At 36.9% G+C, this 27888-nt stretch overlaps 1 protein-coding gene across 1 annotated transcript in view; it reads right to left on the bottom strand.

Moving 5' to 3' along the window:
* Positions 1 to 27888, bottom strand: part of LOC134474726 (putative ankyrin repeat domain-containing protein 30B-like) — a 39483-nt gene that overhangs the window by 8959 nt on the left and 2636 nt on the right. Inside the window, exons 3-7 of the mRNA XM_063243248.1 lie at positions 25767 to 25859; positions 25372 to 25573; positions 14397 to 14511; positions 14061 to 14234; positions 4837 to 4943 (exon numbers count right to left, since the gene is read on the bottom strand). Of these exons, the coding sequence (XP_063099318.1) occupies positions 4837 to 4943; positions 14061 to 14234; positions 14397 to 14511; positions 25372 to 25573; positions 25767 to 25859 (691 nt within the window). The remainder of the gene's footprint in view (positions 1 to 4836; positions 4944 to 14060; positions 14235 to 14396; positions 14512 to 25371; positions 25574 to 25766; positions 25860 to 27888) is intronic.

Raw genomic sequence — 27888 nt, 5'->3', positions numbered from 1 at the left:
AATTCCATGGATTAAAAAATCAAAGTTTGCAAAACCATATTCAACACGAAGAGAACCCAAAACAAGCAGGAGGGGTAATCCTGTTTTCAAGGCAAAACTATTCAAAGGAGACATGCACACACAAAAAAAAAACAGAAAGAAAGAGAGAGAGAGAGAGAGAGAGAGAAAGAGAGAGAGAGAAAGAAAGAAAGAAAGAAAAGAAAGCAAAACAAATGTTACATTAATGTGTTTATTCAATAGAAAGAGATAATACTTATAAACATGCCAAGCAACAGTGACTAACCTTGACCCAAAAAACCTAATGAAAATTATATAATAAATATCAATACAATTTTAGTAAAAGATCTACACACACCATTATCAAAAATTCTTCAACTAAACAAAATTACATTAACAAAGAAATGTAAAAGTTGAACCAAACATTAAACAAATGGACTTACTATATATACAGTAATTTCCCTGACTTATTAATGAGTTCTATTCAGGGAGAATTTTGGAAGTCAGATTTCTCTGTAAGTCCAGCAAAATGGCTTCATTGGCACAGTGGACCACACACATTTCAATATATTGTTCCTTTTCTTCATAACTGTGGACATGGTTGCATGATTCATGTTATAAAAACCAGCCATGTGTACTATTTTTTTTTTACCTCTATCTGTTGTGGTTGATACACTGTGTCAACTTGAGAACTTTACACCTTTTACGAGAGACTCAACAGGGATCCAGGATCCTTCTTTGTAAATTTTCTCATACTGTGAAAGAGGAGGACAGACATTTGGGGAGTGTTACACCTGCTCTGGATTGGGGCAGTGGGCTGTGTAGAGTATAAGGGTGGGAAAGAGGCTTTCTCTTCCTCCTTATTGCTCTGGATGCTTTTGCAAGCTGCTGCTGTCAATGTGTTGCCCTGGTGCCATGCCATCCTGCCCTGGAGCCACCTGATTATGGAAAGAAACTTCCACAAACTGTAAGCTAAAGAAATCTTTCCTTCCTTAATTTTCAGTGTTGGGTATTTTGTGTCAGCAAAGAAAGAAAAGTAACTAAGACACAATGCAATTAATTATTTTCACTTTTGTTTCCATGGTTATTGCTTTGCACTTCTTAGCAGCAACATCCATACCACTGCTGCTTGCTTCCAGACAACCCAGGTTCTGATGTAGCTCTGTAAAGCTGTACATACTGTAAGCACACAACAGCACAACTGTAGCAGTGTCTGGTAGACACACAAGCAACCTTTCTGATTTCTTTACATCTACAATTTTCTGTAATGTGAGGTCCCATTTGCATCTCTGAAACTTTGCAACTTGAATGTTTGTCACTTGGAGATGTACTGTATACAGTGTTCCAAAAGACAACAGAAGATACATTCTTTAGTCTCATATAGTACTTTCTTGGAGACAGACCATATTCTGGTTAATAAAGCACAACTAAGTAAATGCAAAAGAATAAAAATTTTACTATGCATACTATCAGATTACAGTGCGATGCAAGTAGATATCAATAGCAAAAGAAACTACAGAAATTGTGCAAACAGATGGATATTAAAGACAATCACTGAGTCATAGAGAAAATTAAGGAAGAAATAAGACAGTTCCTAGAGTTAGTTGTGCACCAATATTTATGAGATACAATGAAACTAGTTCAATATAGGAAGTATAGAGAAGTGAATATTCTCATTTTTACAAAATAGGATGAGCTCAAAAACATAATGATGCATCGCAAGGTCACTGAAAAATAAGAACAATTCAAGCACACAGCTAGTAAAAAGAAAAACACTATCAACCTCATTACAGAAATCAATGAATAGAAACTAGAGGGAAAAAAAGAACCACTGAATTGAAGAGCTTTTGAAAAAATAAACAAAGTAAATCAAACATAAGCCAATTTTATCGAAAGCCAAAACATATAAAATACTACAATTAGAAATAAAAAAGTGGAATCATAATAGACATTGTCAAACTTCAAGAAGTTATTAGCAACTATTTCATGAAAGTATATGCTAAGCCTTTGCTCAGAAAAGATGGAGAGATTCTTAGATATATATGGATTACCAAAAAAGAACAAAAAGATATGAAAATCCTGAATCTTCTAGCATCAGGCAAGGAAATTTGAGAACTTAAAAAAAAAAATACCAGCTAAGAAAGCCCAGAACCTGATGGGTTCACAATGAAACTCTATAACAACTTCTGTGAATATCTAACACAAAAACTCTGCAGTAAAAATAAAAGTAGGACTTCAAAAGTCATTCTTGGAAGCTATCATTATCCTCATCACAAAACTAGAAAATAATACAACCACGAAAGGCAATTAGAGAACAATTTGTTTAATGAACATGGATGTAAAAATCCTTAATAAGATACTGGTAAACCAAAAGCAACAAATTATCAAAACCATCATGCACTGTGGCCCCTGAATACAAAGAGGCTCAATAAACACAAATGATAATTCTAATTCCTCATCTACAAAGAAGCAAGACCCAAAACCCCATGATCATCTAAACAGGCTGAGAAAACGGCTATGATAAAATGCAAAATGGCTGTGATAAAATGCAACACTCATTCTCAAAATCCTGAAGAAAATAAGTACCGAATGTTTTCATCTCAACATGATAAAAGTCATTTATGACCATCCTCGTGCTTACATCACATGCAACGGGGAAACACTAAAAGCCTTCTCTCTAAAAACAGGAACAAGACAAGGAGGCTTCTTATCACCATTCCTGATCAATATAGTCATTCAAGGCCTTTATTTGCACATGACATGATCCTCTGCTTACAAAATGCAAAACTGTCCATCACACAATTCTAGAACTGTTAGCCAAGGTTAATAAGATACAAGGATAAAACACACACACACACATACAGAGATGAAAATCAATAGCAATGTTTTACAATATTGAAGAACTCACTGAAAAAGCAATTAGGAAAACAGTATCATTCACGATTGCATCAAAAAAACTTCAATGGGTAGATGTTAACCTAAGAAAGCAAAGAGTTGTACAGTGGAAATTACACAAATCAGAAAAAGGCAACTAAAATATCAGAAAATGAAAAGATATTCCTCATTTCTGGATAGGCAAAACTGATACTGTCAAAATGGCCTGACTTTCAATATTGGTAAACAGACTTCATGCAACCCCAAGTTAAATACCAAAGTCAATTCTCACAGAGCTAAAGAAACATTATCCTAAAATTTGGTGGAATTAGAAGAGACTCAAAAGTGACAAAAGCAACGCAGGTGGCATCAGAATCATAATCCCAAGCTCAGAGCTACACTATAAAGTTACAGTGATGAAACCCACATGGTACTGACATAGAAACAGGCATGTACATCAGTTGAAGAGAGCACAACAAACAGAGACAACTCAAAGCACACAGAGCCAGAGCGCTGTGTGATCTTCGACAATGGAGTCAAAAACATATACCGGAGTAAAGATATTCTTTCAAGGGATGGTGCTGGGAAAATTGGATACCTACGTGCAACAGATCTAGATCCACATATCTCACCATGTACTAAACTATAACCAAAATGGGCCAAAGAACTAAATGTTAAAACAGAAGCAATCTTCTGGAAGACAAAATAGGCAGTACTCAAAGACACAGGCATAGGCAAGGACTTTCTGAACAAAACCCTAATGGCACAAAATACAATATAGAGAATCAACAAATGGAGTCTCGTGAAATTAAAAAGATTCTCTATTGCAAAGGAAACAACCAACAGAAAGAGACAACCTTCAGAATACCAAAAAAAAAAAAAAACCCTTATTAGTCACTCCACAGGCAGAGGACAAGCATCAAAGTATAGACCTAGTAAAGAAAGCTCAAAGAACAGAAAAATAAAATGAAATGATACTTGTTAGAAGTACAAATGGCCAATAAAAACATGGAAAACTCATCATTGCATCTGGAAATTACATAAATGCAAATTAAATATACACCAAGATAGCATTTTATCTTACAAAGATTTCCATGAAAAAAAGTCTAATGATAAATGCTGATGAGTTTTTCTACACCAGTGGTGCAAATGTAAACCAGTATGAACACTACAGCAAACAGTGTGGTGATTCCACCAAAAACTAAAAATAGAAATCCACTTGACACAGCTATGTCCCCTTGCAGAAATCTTCCAAAATAGTTAAAATCATACATACAGGGATATATAGATATCTATGTTTACAGCAGCACAATTTCTAACAGCTACATCTCTAAAATAGTGTATACATCCATTAAGAGAATAATGTAAAGGAAAATGGCAACTATACACAATGGAATACTGCACTATGAAAAAGAAAGATAACCTTGAGGAACTCATAGATAAATGAATGCAACTTGAGGATATAAAGTTCTTTGAAATAAGTCTGAAACACAAGTTCAAATATTTTCTGGTTTCTCTTATATGAGCATACTTTTCCAAATTGCATATTTTGCTTCTCCAAATATTTTTATATGCCAACTTGTTTATATTACTAGCTCATTTTCAATCACTGAAAAGAAACATTTACACTTTTTCCTTTTTATATGAAGCATTTAGGTTTATGTTTTGTACTCTGAGGAAGTTCCATGAACATAGCAATACAGTGTTCTTCCTTATTGTTTTACTACAAAAGTTATTCTTCTCATTAAAAAGCAGACATCAAAATTACTCAATAATAGAGCATGACTTGTACTGCACAGTATTCCTTATGTTGCCCAATCCAAATAATTTTTCTATCTGATGGTTTGTGTTGATCTTTTTCATTATACACCAGTCCCTAAGGTAGTCTTTCAGCTACTGACTTAGCTGACTTATTACCACTCCACAACACTGCTGAACTCTTGTTTAAAAAAAGAACAACCATACCTTTCCGGCTCATTCACCACATTCTTTGTTTCTGTCTTTTTTAACAATGCTGCTGCCGCTTTCATTCTGTTTTCCCTTAGAGCAAGCATAAGTGGTGTGAGGCCTTCCTGTGGAGAAGCAGAAACAATTTAAAACCCACACAACTGCCTGCTTCTCAGCTGAACTGAACAGCTTGTGAAGGACCCTGACTGTTAACCTGATATAGATAACAACACACAGCAGTCTCTTCCTTCTCACTCCCAGTGCTTCCACACGTGCTGCCCTGCCATACCCTCTGCAGTGCATGCTCTCTGCCCACAGTGGCTACAGAAACCCCAGGGTCACAACTCGCTCCAGTCACTGGTTCCAAGGGTCTTCCCATCACAGCCTTTATCATGGTACTCAGAGTTATGTAACACCTCCCGCTTCGATCAAATGCACCTTCAGGGCAGGGGCTGTATCTTTTTTCTCAGTAGCTCCAACCATAATGCACAGCCAAAAAGGATTGAAGGATTTGGATTAAATTAATGAGTTAAATTATCATCCCTAGGCAGAAATTCTCACCCTATATTCCAAAGAATCATTTTCCATGACTTCTATGTCTCAACAGATTTGATAATCATCTGTTTGAGAAATTATAAAACTGCATTATTTCTTCAGTATTAAAATCTCTTTACCTTTGCTTTACTCGTATTCAACACTACTTGTCTTCTGCCAAATATCAACACCTGAGGAATTAACAGTTTCAGGGAATTAACAGTTTCGGTACCATGCAAAGCAGTTAGGCAGGAAACTTGCTGAATTCTCCACCTGGTGACAGGATCCAACTACAATTCTTAACCATTCCAGCTTTTAAGGAGTACCCCCATTACATGGTCACTCAATTGTGAGATCAGCCCCAAGTGAACTTGGATCACTTCTTATTAAACCAGTTATGGCTCTTTATGTCCTATTATTAGATGAAAATATTATCTCAGCTGTTAGAAAGATGAGTACAAAACTTCACTTCTCATATATAACGGCAATCCTGGGATCCCCATGTATAACTATTGCTTTTAATAAGTTTTATTCTGGTTCCATTTCAATTACCAATGTTATACAAATCAAATGTAAAATATGGTTCATCAATAAAGATTCTAATACTGCTCAATTTGGATTTTAACATAATAAATAAATTATAACACTGCTCAGGATGGATTTTCTCATAATGAACAAATTCTAATACTGCATAATATGAAAATTTTCATACCACTAAATATGAAAATTGTATCACAATGAAACTCATTAAGACACATATTTTTAAGGGGCAAGGCTGAAATGAAAGATACAAAATTCTTGGTAACAAGCATAAATTATTCAGTTGTGATTATAATTATTAATGTCTGCAGGCATTCTGATAGGAACATGATTATTTAGAGCATATGGGAACAATTTTAAACAATTTCTAAATTCCACTCCATTTCTAAATATTTATTCTTAAATCTAGATTACATTTTATTTTTTTTTTGTCTTTTTCCTTTTTTATCAGTACCAGGGATCAACCTCATGAGCACACACTTGCCAGGCAGGCGCTTATGCCGCTGAGATAAAACCCCAGCACTTACATTACATTCTTATAAATGAATAAAAGATATTCTGAAATTCCAGAATCTTTATTAAAATATACCATCTTTTAAGAGCTGCAAACTCTCACAGAGGCACAATCAGTAGTCTGCACAGGGAAACACAGAGGTGGGTCTATAAAAGGGCACTTGCATGGTCACACAGGCTCTGAAGACAGGACAGACCCTTCTCTCTGAGCATCTTCAACTTCAAATTTGGAGCAGGGTTCTGAAACCTCCTTGTGAGATCAATTGATGCAGGAAAACTGCATAGAGCTAAGAGCCACGTTTAAGTCACAGAGTTTTGCTTTTACCTTTGGTATGCATGGGCTGCCAAATGGTTGTGTACAAAGCAAGCATTTCTGTGTAAAATTCTTCCCTTAACATCATGTTTTACCAAAAAAGTGAGGTCCTACCATGAAATGAAAAGCATTATAACTATTTCAATAATTTTTCAACACTTATACTTATCCTCCATTTGTATGCAGGTCTCCCTGCTGTTAAACAGTTTCAAAGGAGCGCTGAAAAGAAATTACCACAACAATTCCCAGCTGCATAGGGTGGTACAACCCTGTAAGCTTATCACTCTGTGAGGCTAGGAAGAGGGATCCAAGTTCATGTCTGATTTCTGCCTCTGAAACTTAGTGAAACACTGTCTCAAATTTAACAGGGGGTGACCAGTGATGAATGGTGGGGATGCAGCTCAGTGAGAAGGTCCTAGGTGCAATCCTCCATTACCCCCCCCCCCAACACACACACACACTAAGAAATAAGCAATACAAATTTAAAAAGCATTCTCATCTCTGTTCTTACAGTTTCATTGATTTCTGCCAGGGCTTTCTTAACTGAATACAGTGACATAGTCTGTCACATGCCTCAACTAACTACAGATTCAAGGTGGACATTGTTCAAATTCCTGAAAATCTACATTTGTCAGCTTTGTGCCACTAGTGATTATAATGAGAGCCAGTAATGATAACAAAGAGATGTGGAATTCATCAAGACTAAGCCTTAACCATTAGTGAATTAATACAGAGCTTCCCAGTGGCACTGAATGACCAAAGGGGGGAAGGAAAGTGGTGGATTCTGCACAACAATAGGTTACACTGATGATACTCCTTTCACTTCCCATTGACAGTTGTAGAGAAAGACAAAAGGAACTTGGCCTGATTTTGTTGGAAAGGAGAGATTAGAAGGAAGTGGTATTTAATCCAACTCATCTAGAGATTTCTTCAGTTTCTGAGAATTAGGAATTCACCATTAAACATGCTTGTCCATTAAATGCTTCTGAGCTATGTCAGAATCTTGAGGAAATATTTTGAAATATCCATGTCAGGGCTTAAGACATTTACTGAACCCAAATCTCCAGGGCAGAGCCTCAACTGTTTCAAACCTTTCTCCTGACCACAGAAACACACAAGTCTAGATGAGGACTAGAGAACCTAGAAGATGACATCAGTTTCATCTCTCATCTACACAGCCACTACTTTTTACTAGTTGAGAATTTAGACAAAAGGAGGGAAGGTGAGAGACAGGTACTCCATGGAAGCTCCATTTAATCCTCTTGGCTCAGGGCAGAACAGGGACTAGTACATTCAAAATACAACTGATCTCATCATACAAGCTCCTTAACTCCCAGCTCCCAGCAAGACATCATATGTTTGAAAGGACAATTCAGATTCTTATCTTAGTTGCGGTTTCTGACTGAAAAGGAAAGGATCTTTCTTAATTATTCTTTCATTTCCCTTGTTTCTTAATTAATTACCATTCATGCATGCCAAACTGGATTGCTGGAGTTCTCCTAAAATTTCAGGTTTACAATATATGATTCTCAATAAAGGGGCGCAGCTTGAGACCATACTCATAAGTGAAATAAATCTATCTCGCATGTGTGAATACCGAATAGTTTCCCTAATGTAAGTAAAGATTCAAATATATAAAAGTATGTGGTAATCATGATTCCCCATTATGTGACCTTGAAGCCTTATAAAGTTTTCACTTATTAACTTGGAAAGGCTTTATTCTGGGCTTCTTGATATGGAAATATTTGAAGCTATAGTATATGAAGTTATATTCAAATATTTCAAGGAAAAAGATAGACACTATGTTAACTGCAAGTAAGTCGGGTTATTTGGTGGTGAAGCACTAGGTTGCTGAAATTGTCATGCTTTGACCTGTATTGTTATGTTGTTATGTCCTCTTTTATCTCAATCTCTCCCTTATTCATTAAAAAGATTATTTAGTTATTTTTTATGGTTTTTTTAATTAAGGGGAAAAATTTTAAAAATTAGCAGGATATATTATAGTAACTTTTTTTGATTTCCTATTAACTTGTTTTGAAGTCCTGTAATACTCCCACTATCTTGTTTTGACTGATTAGACTCTGTTCCATTCTATATGATAGTATCAAGAGTATGGCAACTACTTTGAAGGCAATAAGATTCACTAAGATGCCCATTCTGGTTTGACTATTATCTCCTTTGGAAGTGCTGTAATGTTTACAATGTTTAGGTTTTATTGGTCTTGTTCTCTACTGTTTTGTTCAACTTTATAATACCTAATGAGATAGACAATTCTTTTTAAGGAAGCAAGAGGCATTATGGTAACCATTGTTGATAACCTTGTACTCTGTTATCACATCATGTACTGTGTCTATCCTTGATTTTGACTGACAGCTTTGTTTTCCCATATTTGACTTTATTCTCTTCCCAAAAAAAACAGTAATAAGAACTAAGGAGTAATAAAACCCAAAATATATAATTTTGTTATAAAAAACAGAGGGAAAAAAAGTGCTCTAAAGGATATAACTGCAAGTGTGTTTAGGGGTGTTTAATAGCTGACCATATTAATGTTTTTGGTTGGATCATTGAACACAACTGTTTGCAGTCTCACTGTTTGAATGTTCACTTTGTATGCTTTGATACTCTGACTTGAGCAACTATCTCTAGGATGATAATGTGTAATCTATTAACTGGTGATTTCTTAGTGGTTTTTTTTTTTTATGTTCTGTATTACTTGTACTCTTACACTGCTTTGTTTTGTTTTGGTTTTTCTCTTTTTCCTTTTAAATAAAAATTTTAAAAAACAATATATGGTTTTCTTTTCTACTAAGAATTTTTAAGAGGATGGGAATGTAGCTCAGCATCACACAGTGCCTGGCTGGTAAGTGCAAGATTCAGAGTTTGAGTGCCACTATTGAAAAAAGCATGTAAAAAGAAAAATAAAAAAAAAACAGAATAAAGAGATTTTATTCTCAAGCTAGGTACAGCCAGTAATCACTGCACTATGGGAATATGAGGCAGGCACATCGCATGTTCAATCTCAAATAAGACAACTTCATATCCTACCAAAAATAAAACATAGCACAGTTGAACAGGAGACACAGCTCTGTGTGAAGGGTCTGTGTTCAATTTCCAGTAATAAGTAGAAAAAAACAAATTTTATTCCTAAAATTGAAGAGCATCTTATCTATGCACATGAACCAGAAACTGTATTCCTTCAGTAGCAACTAATCAACAACCAAACACTATTGGCTTGCATTATTTCTAATCATTTTTCCTTGTCATTTTTCCCATTTAAGTCAAGTCACCAAAAATGGATCATTTTTATGAACTGTCAACAGCAACAACATTTCCACTTATTCTAAAATACTGTTGTTCTACAACAGAAAAAAAACCACCTGGTAGGACAAGCAGAAATCAAAGAACTGGAACACAACATGGCAAAGTCAAGCCAGTACATACCACTGATATGCATAAATGTAAACGGTCTCAATTCACATATCAAAAGAAATAGGTTGAAAGAATGGATCAAGAAACATGATCCCACAGTATGCTGTATACAAGAAACACATCTGACCACACTGAAATTAGAAATTAATGGCAGAATAATTGTGAAACCTGTATAATTACATGGAAATTAAATCACAACCCTTTGAAGAACCAGTGGGCCACAGATAAAGAAGAAATAAAGCAATAGCTACAAATCAATGAAATGCAGACACAACATACTGTAATCTATGGGACGCAATGAAAGCAGACTTAAGAAGGAAATATATATCAATAAATTGTTATATCAAAAAAAAAGAACGACAACAAATAAACAACCTAATGCTTCATCACAAGCTTCTAGAAAAAGAAGAGTAAGTTAAACCCAAAGCTCATACAAGAGAGGAAATTGTAAAGATTAGAGCAGAAATCAATGCAATGGAAATTTAAAAAACAGTACAAAGAATTAATGGAACAAAAAACTGGTTTTTTGAGAGACTAAACAAAATTGACAAGCTTCTAGCTAACTTTATTAAGAAAAAGCCTAAATTCAGGCAATAAAGACCAAAAAGGGGGAAATTACTACAGATCCCATGCAAATTCAAAACATCATGAATACCTACTTTGAAAATCTCTACTCACATAGCGTGGGAAATACAGAGGAAATGGACAGATTTCCAGAACCATATGAACTATCAAAGCTCAACCAAGAAGATACAGCAAATTTAAATAATCCGGTATCAACTATTGCAATTAAAATTATAATTAAAAACTTACCAACAAAGAAAAGCCCACATCCTGTGGATTCATGGCTAAATTCTACAAAAAATTTAGAGAACTTCTCCTTAAACTGCTTAAACACTTCAATGAAAATGAAAAGGAAGCAATCCTCCCTAAATCATTCCTGGAGGCCAGTATAACTCTCATACCAAAACCAGAGAAAGTCCCAAGCAAAAAGGAGAACTATAGGCCAATCTCACTAATCAACAGTCATGCAAAGATTCCCAATAAAATACTGGCAAGAATAGAATGCAGCAAAGAATCAAGAGATTATACATCATGACCAAGTGGGATTCACTCCAGGAAGGCAGGAATACTTTAACCTATGCAAATCAATAAATGTAATACAACCCATCAACAGAGCCAAAAACAAAAACCGCATGGTCGTCTTCACAGATGCACAAAAAGCTTTTGATAAAGCCCAACACATGTTCATCATAAAAACCTTTCAGATACTCAGAACACATGGTGTCTACCTCAATCTTATGAAGCCAATCTATGACAAATCAATAGCCAACATTATACTAAATGGACAAAAGCTGAAAGCTTTTACTTTAAAATCAGAAACAAGACAAGGATGTCCACTTTCACCATTCCTATTCAAATACGTTCTGGAAACACCAGCCAGGATAATCAGACAAGAGAGAGAAATAAAATGAATAAATATAGGAAAGGAAGAAGTTAAATTATCACTATTTACAAGTGACATGATACTCTATGTAGAAGACCCAAAAATTTCCATTAGAAGACTGTTAGAAATAATAAAAAAATTGAGTAGAGTAACTGGATCCAAAGTCAAAACTCAAAAACAAATAGCATTCCTGTACTCAACCAAAAAACTCACCGAGAGAGAATTTATGGAAATATCACCTTTCACAATAGCATCTAAAATAATGAAATACTTAGGAACCAACCTAACTAAGAATGTAAAAGACCTATTTGCTGAAAATTATGCTACACTACAAAGGGAGATTGAAGAGGATATTACAAAATGGAAGAGTATTCCTTGTTCTTGGCTAGGAAGACTCAATATTGTGAAAATGGCCATACTCCCAAAACTGTTCTACAGATTTCATGCAATTGCAATCAGAATACCATTAACGTGCCTCACAGAGCTAGAGAAGACACTCCTGAAATTCATTTGGAAACAGAAGAAACCTAGAATAGCAAAGGCAATTCTGAGAAACCAAGGTAAGGGAGGAGGCATCTCAATTCCTGACCTGAAACTCTATTACAAAGGCACAATGATAAAATGAGCAGGGTATTGGCAAAGAAATACACCTGGGGAACAATGGAACAGATTAGAAGATGCAAGCACAACTACAAAAACAATCAACCACCTGATATTTGACAATGGGGCTAACCATGTTCACTCTTTAATAAATGGGGCTGGAAAAACTGGCTCTCTGCATGCTGAAGACTGAAAATAGACCCATGCCTATCACCAAGCACAAAACTAAAGTCTAAATGAACCAAAGACCTAAACATTAATACAGAAACCTTAAATCTACTGGAAGACCAGGTAGGCAGAAGACTTGGAGACAGAGGTAGGCAGAGATTTCATGAACAAAATGTAAACTGCATGGGAAACACTTCAAAGAATCAACACCTGGGATCTCATATTATTCAAAAGTTTCTGCACTTCAAGAGAAATCACTAACAGAGTGAAAAGAAAACCCACAGAATGGGAAACAATTTTAGCCAACAACTCCTCAGACAAAGGACTTATATCCAGAATGTGTAAAGTATTGAAAAACATCAAGCCCAAATTCAGAGACCCTCTCCAAAAATGAACATCTGAGATGAACACACATTTCTCAGATGAAGATATACAAATGGCAAATAATTACAATGATGGTGAAAGAAATGTTCACCATCATTGGTCATTCGAGAAATGCAAATTTAAACATCATCGAGATTCTCACTCCGAAAAGAATAGCTGCAATCAAGAAATCAACTGATAACAAATGCTGGCGAGGCTGTGGTGGGGGGGGGGGGGACACAATGCTCCACGATTGCTGGCAGTGTAGACTGACACAGGCACTATGGAAATCGGTATGGAAATTTTGCAGAAGACTAGGATTGGAAGTTCCATTCGGTCCAGTGAGTTCCCTCATTGGTATTTTCCTAGAAAAATGGAAAATGTCATATACCTGTGAGATATGTGCAGCCATGTTCATAGCAGCACAATTTGTAATAGCTAAAACTTGAAAAAAACCAAGATGCCCATGAACTGCAGAGTGGATGAAAAAGATGTGATATTTTTATACAATAGAATATTACTCAGCTATAAAAAGGTTGCTGTTGAGGCTTTCATAGGCAAATGGAGACAATTTGAGGCTCTTCTCACTAATGAAATAAATAAATAATCATATTTATAAATATCACAGTGTGTCTCTAGTGTGAAATGTAATAAGAAATGTAGGAGTAGTCAAACACAAAATGTGTAATTGCTGTTGTGAAAAAGAGAGGACAAAAAACTGATCTAAAGGCTACAACTGCACGTATGTGTGACAGTACATTTGATAACCCTATTAGTAAATTTTTCTTGGAGAGCTGAAAAGAACAGTTTGCAGTATTGCTGTTTGACCAGCCACTTTGTATGCTTTACTTTTGTAACTTGAACTATATCTAAAAGAACAGTATGTGATTTATCAACTAGTGATTTCTTACTGTTAATTATTTTTGAAATTATGTGCTATTTCTACCATTTTCCTGTTGTTTCTTTTAAATAAAAAAACACTATTGCTCTGTTTAAGTTTTAAAATAAAACCAAATTCTGAGGTTAATTTTGCTATCTTGTGCTGTTTTACACTACTGCAAAAAAGAAAGAAAGAAACCTTTTGAAACAAAAATTTTACATTTTAAAATTCAGTGTGTTCACAAATACTGTAAGTGCATAAAAGAAACTCACATCCTCTAGCATTTCATTAAAACTATCAACATTGAAAGTGAAAACATTAACTATCAAGTTATTTCAAACAGTGTATTCATGAAACACTTGAGTTTCTACATGTGGAAAACTGACCAACCAATATGTCACTGTGAACACGAAAGTATTTCAGAAACTTTGGAAAGAAAATTCAGTGCTCTATACCTTGTTTTTTGCCTCAGCATCGGCACCATGCGAAAGCAGTTTTGCTGTTAGTGAAGACTTTGGATGAAAAACCGAAAGATGCAGAGCAGTGTTGCCCTTGGCATTGGCAATATTTACATTTGCACCATGCTCCAAGAGAATACTAGCACAGCCTTCCTCGTAGCATTTTACAGCCTGTGGGTATTGTAATAAAGGAGACACCATCAGCTCAAGAAACTCCAAACACACTTTCCACATGCCTGGCCAAGGAGTTATATTCAAATTACACTGACTGACTTTGATTTTCAGCATTTAAATACAATCCCTCCCATGCTGAAATTGTTGGCTGCTATTTACCTTAATCAGAGCGGTGTCATGGTCACTGTCACAGGCATTAATATCACACTTGCTCTTTACCAAGAGAGTCACCACTTCTGGATGGCCATAGGCACTGGCATAATGCAGAGCAGTCCTGGGACAGTCAAGAAGATTTTAGGAAATTACAGCGCTCCATTTCAAAATGCAAAATTATTTATGGAATTATTATGAAAATTAAATATCTTTAACAAGAAGTATTTAATTGTCTTTGAAAACATAGAATGCTTCACAGCTCTTACTGCTCACCTGTGAATGGAAGTGCAAGTGGGTGATGCTTTGTGTACATAGTGTGGGGGATGGAAGCTGCTGTCTTGCACGTACTAAACAAGGTCCCTGCACTGCGCTACCTCCCAGCCTAGTGCAACCCACTGGAATTAGTAAGAACAGGCCTCAGATTTAGCTCAATTGGAATTTAATTTCTACCCTAAGTTCTTACTTTCTAGCCATCCTTTGGCCCTTCTGTGCCTCGGGATTCTCACCTACTAAATGAGAACTGAAGTTCTCAGTTCTCTCAGAAGACACCACTGAGATGGTTAAATAAGAATCCGCACAAAATATTTAGAACAACTTGTAGAACAAATAACAGCTCAATAATTGTCAGATACTATAATGTCTACTATTACTACTTAACAAAGACAATATTTCAATTAAGTAAAATAAAATAATTAAAATGGACATTCTTTGTGGGGTTAGGATTATTTCAATAAGCCTCCAGACACTTTTTCTCATATTTTAACACCTCTGTCATTGGAAAGGCACACAAAGCTCAGAAGACAAAAGCTCTTGTGTAACTATACCTGGCAGTGTGGAAGGTCCCCTCCTGACCTTTGGAGTATGGGGGCTTTTTACTGCGTAGGATCAAACACTGTGTATGCTACTGATGTGACTCTGTAACAAAAACCAGCCTGTAAAATGTTAAGGTATACCGACCAGACTGGAAAATCCTTGCATGTGCCCATATAAGGGTGATGAAAAGACAAAAATTGAATAAAAAGGGGCTAACATGCGATACTAGGCATGAATCTGCTGAGTTAGTCTGAGCAGCAATGAAGCTGCTTCCTGGGCAAAAGGCTTCAGTATCCTGCAGTGGCTTTAAAAGTTTTCTTCATATGGCATCATCACATGATTCATAGTAAAATCTCTAAGTACAGATAATTTCTTTATATCTTTATTTTTGAAGAAGCAAAAAGTTGTCAGAAATACCAATACACACACAGAAAAAATGAAAACTATCTGTGCTTAACTAATGTTTGTGTTTTTCCCAAGAATTATTTTATTAAGACAACTTTCACTAGAATTTTATATTTATTTATTGTAGAAATCAAGGATAAGAGAAAGGAAAGAAGGGCACACAGAACCATTATTGCCATTACTGATCATGAGATAGTACAAAATGAAAGGCACAAAAATGTAAAAATACAGAATATTCAACATTGTTTCTGGTGCCAATGAAACTCTGTTAGAGTGAAAAAATTAATGAGAAACTCTTAAATATTATGAATAGAATGACTTTCTAGATAATAAAAAAGAACAGAAAATTTCACCTCTCGTTCAAATGCCTAAAAATAACAAATTTTGCCACAATTTGTATACATTTTCTGACACAAGACTGCAGCCTAATTGTGTGTAGGCAAAAGTAAACTGACTCTCGTCTCAGTGGATATATCAAAGTGCATCTTTCCCTGTTAAAAATACATTCATGTGATGCCAGTTTCAGTGATTATATATCACTCCATTCTGCAATGCACTGCAACTGATACAATCTTTCTGTGAATCCATCACTATGTTAAGCAACAATGAAGAAAAGCACATTTAACGTGTCTGTATGTTCTGAAGGTATTCTAGAAAGGAACTGATGAGTGGACATACGCTTTCCTAAACGTGGTACAGTACTTGAATCAAATTTCCTATTTGAAAAAGTCATAAGCCATCTCCAATTTTAAGCAGCAGGATAAACTGCTCTTCTACTCACAAACTCTGTAGCTGAAAAATATTTCACTCCATTATAAAATTAAATTCTCCTTATCAGGAACACTAAACATTTCTTTTTATGTTTACAGGTCATTTGTCAAACCAACCACCTAATTTAGAATTTGATATAGCTCAGTGGTACAGTAGGATTTGACGCTCACAGTGTGTGCTATCTACCTTTAAAGTAAATTAGGACCAGCCTAGCCCAGCCTGTTTAGCTGCCGCGCCTGGCCATAGGTCTGCAGAGGAGGAGCTGGGCAGATCTGGGTGTCTGGCCTCTCTGCGTGTCTGGAGGACTCTGGATATCTGCGCCCAGACTGCTGGAGTTCCCTCAGGCTTCCAGGTGCAGTGAAGGAGAGAGGTGAGTTTGAGGCTTCCACATCAGCCTCCCCATTCCCGGCTTCATTTGGAGAACTGCTGAGCTCCCGATAGGTGGGCTGGCCCACACTACCAGCCTAGCCCAGCCAGTTTAGCTGCCGCGCCTGGCCATAGGTCTGCAGAGGAGGAGCTGGGCAGATCTGGGGTGCCCTCACTGGCCTCTCTGCATGTCTGGAGGACTCTGGATATCTGCGCCCAGACTGCTGGAGTTCCCTCAGGCTTCCAGGTGCAGTGAAGGAGAGAGGTGGGTTTGAGGCTTCCACATCAGCCTCCCCATTCCCGGCTTCATTTGGAGAACTGCTGAGCTCCCCATAGGTGGGCTGGCCCACACTACCAGCCTAGCCCAGCCAGTTTAGCTGCCGCGCCTGGCCATAGGTCTGCAGAGGAGGAGCTGGGCAGATCTGGGGTGCCCTCACTGGCCTCTCTGCATGTGTGGAGGACTCTGGATATCTGCGCCCAGACTGCTGGAGTTCCCTCAGGCTTCCAGGTGCAGTGAAGGAGAGAGGTGGGTTTGAGGCTTCCACATCAGCCTCCCCATTCCCGGCTTCATTTGGAGTCCTGCTGAGCTCCCCATAGGTGGGCTGGCCCACACTACCAGCCTAGCCCAGCCTGTTTAGCTGCCGCGCCTGGCCATTGGTCTGCAGAGGAGGAGCTGGGCAGATTTGGAGTGCCTGCATCGGCCTCTCCATGTGTCTGGAGGACTGTGGATATCTCTGCAACCAGGGAGGGTCCACAGGTTCCTGAAGCACTGCGGCCTGTGGTGAGTACCCTAACCCGGCTGCGATTGAAGAACTGTGGAGCTTCCAAGGGGCAGGTGGGCGCACAGTGTCCCTGAGGCCCAGCTTGTCTGGAACTGCGGAGTTCTGAGCAGGCAGAGGAGGGCCACTGGTTCTGTAGGCCTAATGGCTTGGGGTAGCGCGGCGCCAGAGTCTCAGTAGCTCCAAACATAGAAGGGGATTTTCAACAGATCCTGAGGAAGCTTTCAAATAACACTTGAAACACAGAAATATAGGAAAATGACAAAACGAAAGACCAAATTACAACCTCAAACCTCCAGCCCATCTCAAGAAACCCTAGGAGCGATGTATATAGAAGAAAATATATCCCATCCACCTCATATATCGGACACAATAGCCACTGAAATTGACAAGCAACTCCAGGAAGCTTTAAAGAAATTCAAACTCGAAATAATCTCCCAGATAAAAGAAGAAATGATAAAAGAAATGAAAGAGATTCTAAATATATCTAAAGAAAACACAGATAAAAAATTGGAGGAACTAAACAAAAAGATAGAATCCCTAGACGAGCAATATAAGAAACAAACAGAATACATAATGCAGATGCACAGAGATATACAGGAAATAAAAAACTCCACTGAAAGTTGTAAAAACCGCCTTAATGAAAGTGAAGATAGAATTTCAGACCTTGAAGACAGGATTGCAGCTAGTGAACAGGAAAGGAAAGATCTTTTGAAAATAACAAGGAACCAGGAAACAACAATTCAACAACTGCAAGACGATGCAAAGAAGAATAACATAAGAATGATAGGGATTAATGAAAGAGAGGGAGACAACATGAAGGATGTCAAGAGGATATTTAGAGAAGTGATAGCTGAAAATTTCCCAAGCATGAGATCAGAAACTGACATCAGGATCAGTGAAGCATATAGAACTCCAAACAGTCATAACCAAAATAAAACTACACCCAGACATATAATAATCACCATCCCAGAAATCCAACACAAGAATAGATTATTAAAAGCTGTCAGAGAGAAAAGACAAATCACTTATAAAGGAAAACCTATCAGAATCACAGCAGACTTCTCAGCACAAACGATAAAGTCAAGAAGAGCATGGAGTGAAGTATTCCAGATCCTAAAGCAAAATGATTTCCAACCAAGATTGATATATCCTGCAAAACTATCATTCAAAATAGATGGTGCAATACGATACTTCCATGACAAAGAACAGCTGAAGAACTTCATGAACACCAAACCAACCCTGCAAAAAATATTGCAAGACAGTTTAGATACACAAAGGAAAAAACCACTAAGCAAAGCAAATAATTAAACAGAACTGAAAGATAAAGATGCAACAGCAGAGAGATAACATTCCTACAATTAACCAGCATTTAACAGTAATAACCATTAATGTAAATGGTCTCAATGCACCAATCAAAAGAAACAGACTAGCAGAATGGATCAAGAAACAAAATCCAACCATATGCTGTTTACAGGAAACCCATCTAACCCAGAAAGATACTCACAGACTGAAAGTCAAAGGATGGAAAACAATTCTTTATGCAGCAGGAATCCAAAAAAAGGCAGGAGTAGCCATTCTGTTTGCAGACAACGTGAATTTTAAAACAACAATGACCATAAAGGACAAAGAAGGTCACTACATACTCGTAAGGGGAAAACTCCAAGAGGAAGAGATAACTATCTTAAATATATACGCACCAAACTCCAGAGCAACCAGTTATATAAAACAATTATTAACAGAAATGAAAACTCAAATTATCAGTAACACAATTGTAACAGGAGACCTTAATACGCCACTGACACCAAGGGACAGATCAACCAGACAGAAAATGAGCAAAGAAATAACAGAACTGAATCACACCTGTGAACAAATGGGTTTGATAGACATATACAGAATGTTCCACCCAACAACATCAGAATACACATTCTTCTCAGCAGTACATGGATCATTTTCTAAAATAGACCATATATTAGCTCACAGAACATATTTAAGCAAGTGCAAAAGAGTTGAAATCATCCCTTGCATATTATCGGATCATAGCGCTCTGAAATTAGAAATTAATGACAAAGGATACTGTAAAAATTCCGCAAACACATGGAAACTAAATAACACACTCTTGAGTAATCAGTGGGTCACAGAAGAAATTAAAGAAGAAATTAAACAATACCTAAAAGAAAATGAAAATGCAGATACAACTTACCGGAATCTGTGGGATGCAATGAAAGCCGTTCTGAGAGGAAAATTTATTGCACTGAGTTCCCACATCAGGAAAACAGAACGAATACAAATAAATAACTTGATGCTACACCTCAAACAGCTAGAAAAAGAAGAGCAAGTCAAGCCCAAAGCCAAAAGAAGAGAGGGAATTATAAAAATCAGAGCAGAAATCAATGCAATAGAGACTAAGAAAACAATCCAAAGAATCAACGAATCAAAGAGTTGGTTCTTTGAAAGAATAAATAAAATCGATAAGCCCCTAGCCAACCTTATTAAAAAAAGGAAAGAAAAAGCTCAAATTCATGCAATAAGAAATGAAAAAGGAGAAATCACTACAGACCCAATAGAAATACAGAGGATCATCAACACCTATTTCGAAAACCTCTACTCTCAAAAGTTTGATAACACAGAAGAAATAGACAGATTCTTAGAAGCATATGAAGTACCAAAGCTAGATCAAGAGGATATAAAACTGTTGAATAACCCAATTTCTGCTAATGAAATTGAGAATGTAATTGGGTCCTTGCCCACCAAGAAGAGCCCAGGCCCAGATGGATTCACTGCAGAATTCTACAAGAAATATAAAGAAGACCTAATGCCGACACTCCTCAAACTATTCAATGAAATTGAAAGGGAAGAAATCCTTCCTAAGTGATTCCTGGAAGCAAATATTACTCTAGTACCAAAACCTGAGAAAGACCCAACTATAAAAGAGAACTATAGACCGATCTCCCTAATGAACACGGATGCAAAAATCCTCAATAAAATATTGGCAAATAGGATCCAGCAAATCATCAAGAAGATTATACACCATGACCAAGTGGTATTCATCCCAGGAATGCAAGGATGGTTCAACATACGCAAATCAATAAATGTAATCCACCATATCAATAAAGCCAAAAATAAGAATCACATGATCATCTCTATAGATGCAGAAAAAGCCTTCGATAAGGTCTAACACTTATTCATGATAAGAACTTTACAGAAAATTGGAATAAATGGTCTTTACCTCAATATAATAAAGGCCATTTATGACAAACCAACAGCCAGCATCATACTAAATGGCCAAAAATTGAAAGCCTTTACTTTAAAATCGGGTACAAGACAAGGATATCCTTTATCACCACTCCTATTTAATATAGTACTGGAAGTACTAGCCAGAGCAATTAGGCAAGAAAGAGAAATAAAAGGGGTAAAGATAGGAAAAGAAGAATTTAAATTATCATTGTTTGCAGATGACATGATACTCTACATAGAAGACCCCCTAAACTCCATTGAAATACTCTTAGATACAATAAATAAATTCAGTAATGTGGCTGGATACAAAATCAATACTCAGAAATCAATAGCATTCCTATACACGAACAACAAAATTACAGAGAGGGAAATAAGAGAAACTGGACTATTCACATTAGCAAGCAAAAAAATGAAATATTTAGGAATTACTCTTACGAAAGAAGTGAAAGACTTATACAGTGAAAATTATAATACACTGAAAAAGGAAATTGAAGACGATCTCAGAAAATGGAAAGACATCCCTTGCTCATGGATAGGAAGAACAAACATTGTGAAAATGGCCATTCTCCCAAAACTGTTATATAGATTCAATGCAATCCCAATAGAAATACCATCAACATACCTTATAGATCTAGAGAAATCACTCCTAAATTTCATCTGGAACCAGAAGAGACCTAGAATCGCAAAGGCAATTCTAAGCAGCAAAGACAAAGCAGGAGGCATCACAATCCCTGACTTGAAGTTATACTACAAAGCAACAGTAGTAAAATCAACATGGTATTGGAATCAAAACAGAGCTGAAGATCAGTGGAATAGATTAGAAGATACAACCACAACTATGAACACACTCAACCACCTTATTTTTGATAAAGGAGCCAAGCAGGTTCACTGGAAGAACGACAGTCTCTTTAATAAATGGTGCTGGAAAAACTGGCTCTCCATTTGCCGAAAACTAAAACTAGACCCATGTCTATCACCATGTACTAAATTAAAATCTAAATGGGTCAAAGATCTGAATATTAAAACAGAAACACTAAATCTATTGGAAGATAAAATAGGTAGAAACCTTGGAGACATAGGAGTAGGTAAAGAATTCATGAACAGGACTCAAACCGCACGGGAAATACTTCCCAGAATCAATAACTGGGACCACTTCTTATTAAAAAGTTTCTGCATGTCAAAAGAAATCTCCAGCATAGTGAAAAGAAAACCCACAAACTGGGAAAAGATTTTAGTGAACTCTCTCTCAGACAAGGGCCTCTTGTCTAAAACATATAAAGAATTAAAAAAACTCAGACCTCCGAAATTCAAAGATCCAATCCAAAAATGGGCATCTGAGATGAATATGCAATTCTCAGATGAAGAAATGCAAATGGCAAATAAATACATGAAAAAATGCTCATCATCATTGGTTATTAGAGAAATGCAAATTAAAACCACACTGAGATACCATCTCACTCCTGAAAGAATGGCCAGGATCAAGAAAACCGACAACAAATGCTGGAGAGGCTGTGGGGAAAAAGGAACTCTCCTGCACTGCTGGTGGGAGTGTAGACTGGTACAGCCTTTGTGGAGATCTGTCTGGAGATTTCTCAAAAAGTTGGGACTGGAAATCCCATTTATTCCAGCAATTCCACTTCTAGGCATATTCCCAGAAGAACTAAAAGCATCATACCACAGTGATATATGTGCACCTATGTTTATAGCAGCACAATTTGTAATCGCCAGATCTTGGAAACAACCCAAGTGCCCATCAACTGAGGAATGGATAAAAAAGTTGTGGTATTTCTATACAATGGAGTATTATTCAGCTATAAAGAAGGATCACATTGAGATATTTATCAATAAATGGGCGCAGCTTGAGACCATACTCATTAGTGAAATAAATCAATCTCGCATGTGTGAATACCGAATAGTTTCCCTAATGTAAGTAATGATTCAAATATATAAAAATATGTGGTAATCATGATTCCCCATTAGGTGGCCTTGAAGCCTTATAAAGTTTTCACTCATTAATTAGAAAGGCTTTATTCTGGGCTTCTTGATATGAAAATATTTGAAGCTAGAGTATATGAAGTTTTATCCAAATATTTCAAGGAAAAAGACACTATGGTAACTACTATTAAGTCAGGTTATAAGGTGGTGAAGTACTAGGTTGTTGAAACAGTCATGCTGTGACCTCTATTGTTATATTGTTATGTCCTGTTTTATCTCAATCTCCCCCTTATTGTTTCAAAAAAAATTATTTAGTCATTTCTTATGTTTGTCTTAATTAAAGAAAAAATTCAAAAATATTAGGATATATAAATAGTAACTCTTTTCGATTTCCTATTAACTTGTTTTGAAGTCCTGTAGTACTCCCACGATCTTGTTTTGACTGATTAGACTCTGTTCCATTCTATATGATAGTATCAAGTTTGAAGACATAGGCAACTACTTTGAAGACAATAAGATTCACTAAGATACCCATTCTGGTTTGACTATTGTCTTCTTTGGAAGTCCTGTAATGTTTACAATGCCTAAGTTTTATTGGTCTTGTTCTCTACTGTTTTGTCCAACTTTATAATATCTAATAAGATAGACAATTCTTTTTAAGGAAACAAGTTGATAACCATTGTTGATAACCTTGTACTCTGTTCTACACCATGTGCTATGTCTATCCTTGGTATTGACTGACAGCTTTGTTTTGCCATATTTGACTGTATTCTTCCCCCCCCCAAAGAAAGTAATAAGCACTAAGGAGTAATAAAATCCAAGATGTGTACATTTTGTTGTAAAAAAGAGAGGGAAAAAAAAAAGAAAAAGAGCTCTAACGGATATAACAGCAAGTGTGTTTGGGGGTGTTAAATACCTGACTTTATCAATGTTTTTGGAACATTGAACACAGCTGTCTGTAGTCTCCCTGTTTGAATGTCCACCTTGTGTTCTTTGATACTGTGATTTGAGGAACTATTTTCAAGAAGATAGTGTGTAATCTACTAGCAGGTAATTTCTTACTGTTATGTTTTTTTGTTTTGTTTTGTTTTGTTTTGTAGTTCTGTATTGCGTGTACCCTTACGCCGCTTTGGTTTGTTTTGTGTTTTTCTCTTTTTCCTCTTAAATAAAAAAAAAAAGTAAATTAGTATTCAATTTTTTGATGATTTTCAAACAATCACCTTGTAAGATAAAGATACAGTTTTCATCTGATGTATCTATGATGTATATTTCATCTGATATATGGTTTATGATATATCTGTCTCTATTTTATTTTAGTTTAGTTTTTGGTACTGGAAATCTGACTCAGGACCTCACACTTTTCAGACAGGCACAGTGCCACTGACCTATATCCCAGGCCATTGTTGTAAATGTCTTACAAATATGTTGTATTTCATTTGGTCAATGTTTTCCTAATAGAAAGGAACATTTAATTTTTCTTTTGAGAGTTAATCTTCATAATGCAGGTCAGGAAGGGGATGGCTGAGTGGTAGTGTGTTTCACATGCACCAGGACCTAGCAGCAACCCCCAACACAAAAAAACGAATGCTCATTGTGACGGTCACTTCTAGGAATATGCAAATGTGTTTGCTTTTGCTAATTTTCTCATTTTGTATGATCTAAAATTTTTATTTCTATGCCACTGGAAACTTTTTTTTTTTTTTTTTTTTTTTTTTTTTTTTTTGGTCTTTTTCATTTTTATCGGTACCAGGGATTGAACTCACGACTGCCTGCTTACAAAGCAGGCACTCATGCCGCTGAGCTAAATCCCCAGCCCCCTTGCCACTGGAAACTTTTGTGACATAAAATCTACATTTTTTGAAATGGTTTACATTTCATTCATGTATCATTCCAGTTTTTCAACTAAAATATGTGAGGATCAACTTCTAAATTCTGACAGATATTTGAATGTTTCCAGATTTTCTATTAAGTTACATTCATTTGTCTATCTTTTGGGCTGTTAGAAAATAATTAATTTGTGAAAATAACTTACCTTGATATCTACGAAGGTGGGTTTTCACTATATTTTCTTAGTGACCCCAATGGCAAAACAACAAAGGGAAACTCAAGTGTTGCACATTTTTTTCGTTGCATAAGCAGATACACAAAAAGCTCACATTTGGGGACTAATGGAACTTTCTAGCCAAGAACATAGAGCTGCCTTCCCAATTCAGTTTCCTTATAAAAGGTCCTTAGTACAGAACATACATGCACAGATGGACACTGATAGTAAATGGACACTAGGTTTTTAGAAGCTTAAGTTTCGGCCCTAAATTTGTAGATTACAAGAAACATGCCACAGTTCCCTTTTTTATAATATGTACAATTCTCTTAATGTGATACTAAGAACAAAACACTACACACACATCATACCAATGTTAAATAGCTTTTCAGTAGTCAGTGAAGTGGCCTACAACAGGAAGTACAAGTCCATTATAAACCAGTGGGAGGTTTGTTTTTATGTTGCAGCTTATGAGCACTGCCTGAGGATCGACCCTCTGGCCAGCTTTGCTTCCCTGGGTGTTGGGAATCCCCCTGCACCCTCCTCACCCACTCCTCCCTCCTGAGCCTGAGACCCTCGCTCTCCTGCATCATCCCAGCCCCACTCGCCGCCCCTGGTCATGCAGCCCCATTACCTGCATTCCCTGTCTCTGTCATGGACATGGCCTGCTGTGATGAGAAACTGCACCCGGTCCTTGTAGCCCTCAAGGGCAGCCTTGTGAATCTTGGGCATTGGCTCACCAAAGATGCTTTGCAATGCAACCTTGCAGTTTTTCAGAAGGCCCACAGGCCTCGATGGTCCCGGGTCCCCACTGGACAAGTTCTTCTGGGCACAATCTATAGAGAGTGCAAGCACCTTAGGGACCCTGGACCTCTCACTGCCTTTCAGTGAAAGCCAAGCAACCCCTCATTCAACCCCTAGGCTCTAATGGCCTCTGCACATGCACATCTCCACAGCTCTGGAGCAAGCAGCCTATCGTGCACAGGTGCTGAGCAAAAAGCCTAACTATCCCCATTAATGTGGACTCACCAGATTCTGGTAATGTTGCAAGTGGTTGTTTATCATCAGATTTCAAATTCTCTGATTTCTCAGCAGTCTTATAACATGAGGCCAAACACCAATCTGAATCAAAATAGAAAGTTTGATATTTTGGAATGTAATAGTACTACAACCAGAACTAATGTACAAACCCATTCCTCAGAAGCAGTCTCCTGTGTTTCTCTGCTCCACAGTACAATAATGCCTCAGGCTTACTGTGCTCCACAGCTTCTGTGCTTGCCACTCGCTCAGCGGAGTTTCATTAGCACCACCATTTCTCATTCTTCTGTTTTCACTTACTTGAAGTATTATGATTTACCCAGCAATCTCTTTTACATACATTAATTTCTAGGACAGTTGATTTAATTCTTTAGGGAAACAAATTTCATTTCACTGCTATGAGATGTCAAATGTGTAAATAATGAGCAAATTGCGTAAAACAGAGTGTGAATTAGGGAGAAACTGTTTCGAGGACAGTGGAACTAGGGAAGGGGCGGGCCAATGGAAAGAAAGAGAAAAAGGATCCATTTCTTAAAAGAAATGAATCAGACATACACGTATCAATATCATATTGTTTTTCTAGAGGGAGAAACTCAAAATTGTAAATCAGCACTAAACTGTGCAAGGATACTGGAAAATATTCAAATAGGAAGGGGAATAGGGTGCTGTGTGAGAGGGAGAGGAAATAAAGAAAAAGGAAAAGAACAGACAGTGCTGGGGATTTAGCTCAACAGCAAAAGTGCCTGCTCTGCAAATGCAAGACCCTGAGTCCAATCCCTGGTGCCCGCACTCCCCCAAAAAAACGGACAGGAGAAAATAGAGACAAGGCTTTTGTAAATAAGCAGGTTAAGGTGATCACTTGAAGGGAGAGGGAGGGACTGGGGATAAAGCAATCAAGAAATATCTTATACAGTAGAAGCTTACTCTAATGAATGTTATCCTTATGGATATCTAAAATGCACCAGTATAATCAAATGGAAAAACAAAAATGAAAATTGTCTATTGTACTATAAACACACACAATATTGTTTCCAAGACTCAAAGACATGGATGTTAATCAATATATTACTTTAAATTCTGAAAACTGCAATGACATACATACTTCCATGTGCCACTGCTGTTAGATAGAATTCACTTTATAAATTGTGATAACATCACAAATTCATAAGAAAAGTGCCGGCTCTCCGGGACCTTATTGTGCCCATGTACGAACTAGTTTAGTCCAGGTCACTCGTAGTGAACCTTTGGCACATGCTCCACAGTGGGCTCTTTGCTATCACTGAAAGCCCTAGAAGGCTCACTGTCTCCAACCAAGACACACATTAGTCCCAGCGAATGGCTGGAGACAAGAAAGGAAAGCACAATGACACAATGCCGTTTTTCTTTATAAACAAAATTGTCAGACTTATAAAATTAAAGACAACTGAAAGAAAACAGGAGATAGAGAGTTTAAATGGCAGTTCGCTGTGAAGAAGCTCTTTGTCATTTGGCGTTGATGAATACTTATTGTTGAAATGGTGGTTTAACAGTGAATTAGAATCCCTGAAGCTCAAGGTTCTAAGAGGACAAATAATTCCAAAGGTTAAGTGCAATTCCACACTCATTCCCTATCTTGATGGGGCCTAGCAGACTGGAGTTTTCAGAAATGTAATGTCTCATCTGTCATAGTTCCAATGATTCACGAATCACAGCTCTAATGGATATTGGCATATGTGACTGCATGCTGGTATCTTACAGCTTTTTGTTCTTGTTGTTTGTTTCTTTGTTTTAGTACTGGGGATCAAACTCATGAGCTGCATTAGCCAGGCCGACACTTCTGTTGCTGAGTTAAATCTCCCGCCCCACTATTCTCCATCTTTCAGATTTAGTCTCTACTACAGTGTCAATAGATTCAACATACTTTAATAAGAAACCTCTGTAGATTCTGTAAGATCTTTTATGACTCTAAAAGGAATTCCAGCTAAAGTTTGAGAATCTTTGTTGTGAAGAATTGTATCGAACAGTCACTAAGAATGATTACGTCTGCACACTTAATAATCAAACGTATGAGACACCATATATACACACTCACACAGTCTGCTTTCGAGAAAATCTATCTGCTTGCAATCATGAA

This window comes from Cavia porcellus, unplaced genomic scaffold, assembly GCF_034190915.1.
Source record: "Cavia porcellus strain 051 isolate PalLab524CR breed Dunkin Hartley unplaced genomic scaffold, mCavPor4.1 scaffold_37, whole genome shotgun sequence".
Lineage (NCBI taxonomy): Eukaryota > Metazoa > Chordata > Mammalia > Rodentia > Caviidae > Cavia > Cavia porcellus.
This window is presented reverse-complemented; position numbering and strand designations above follow the sequence as displayed.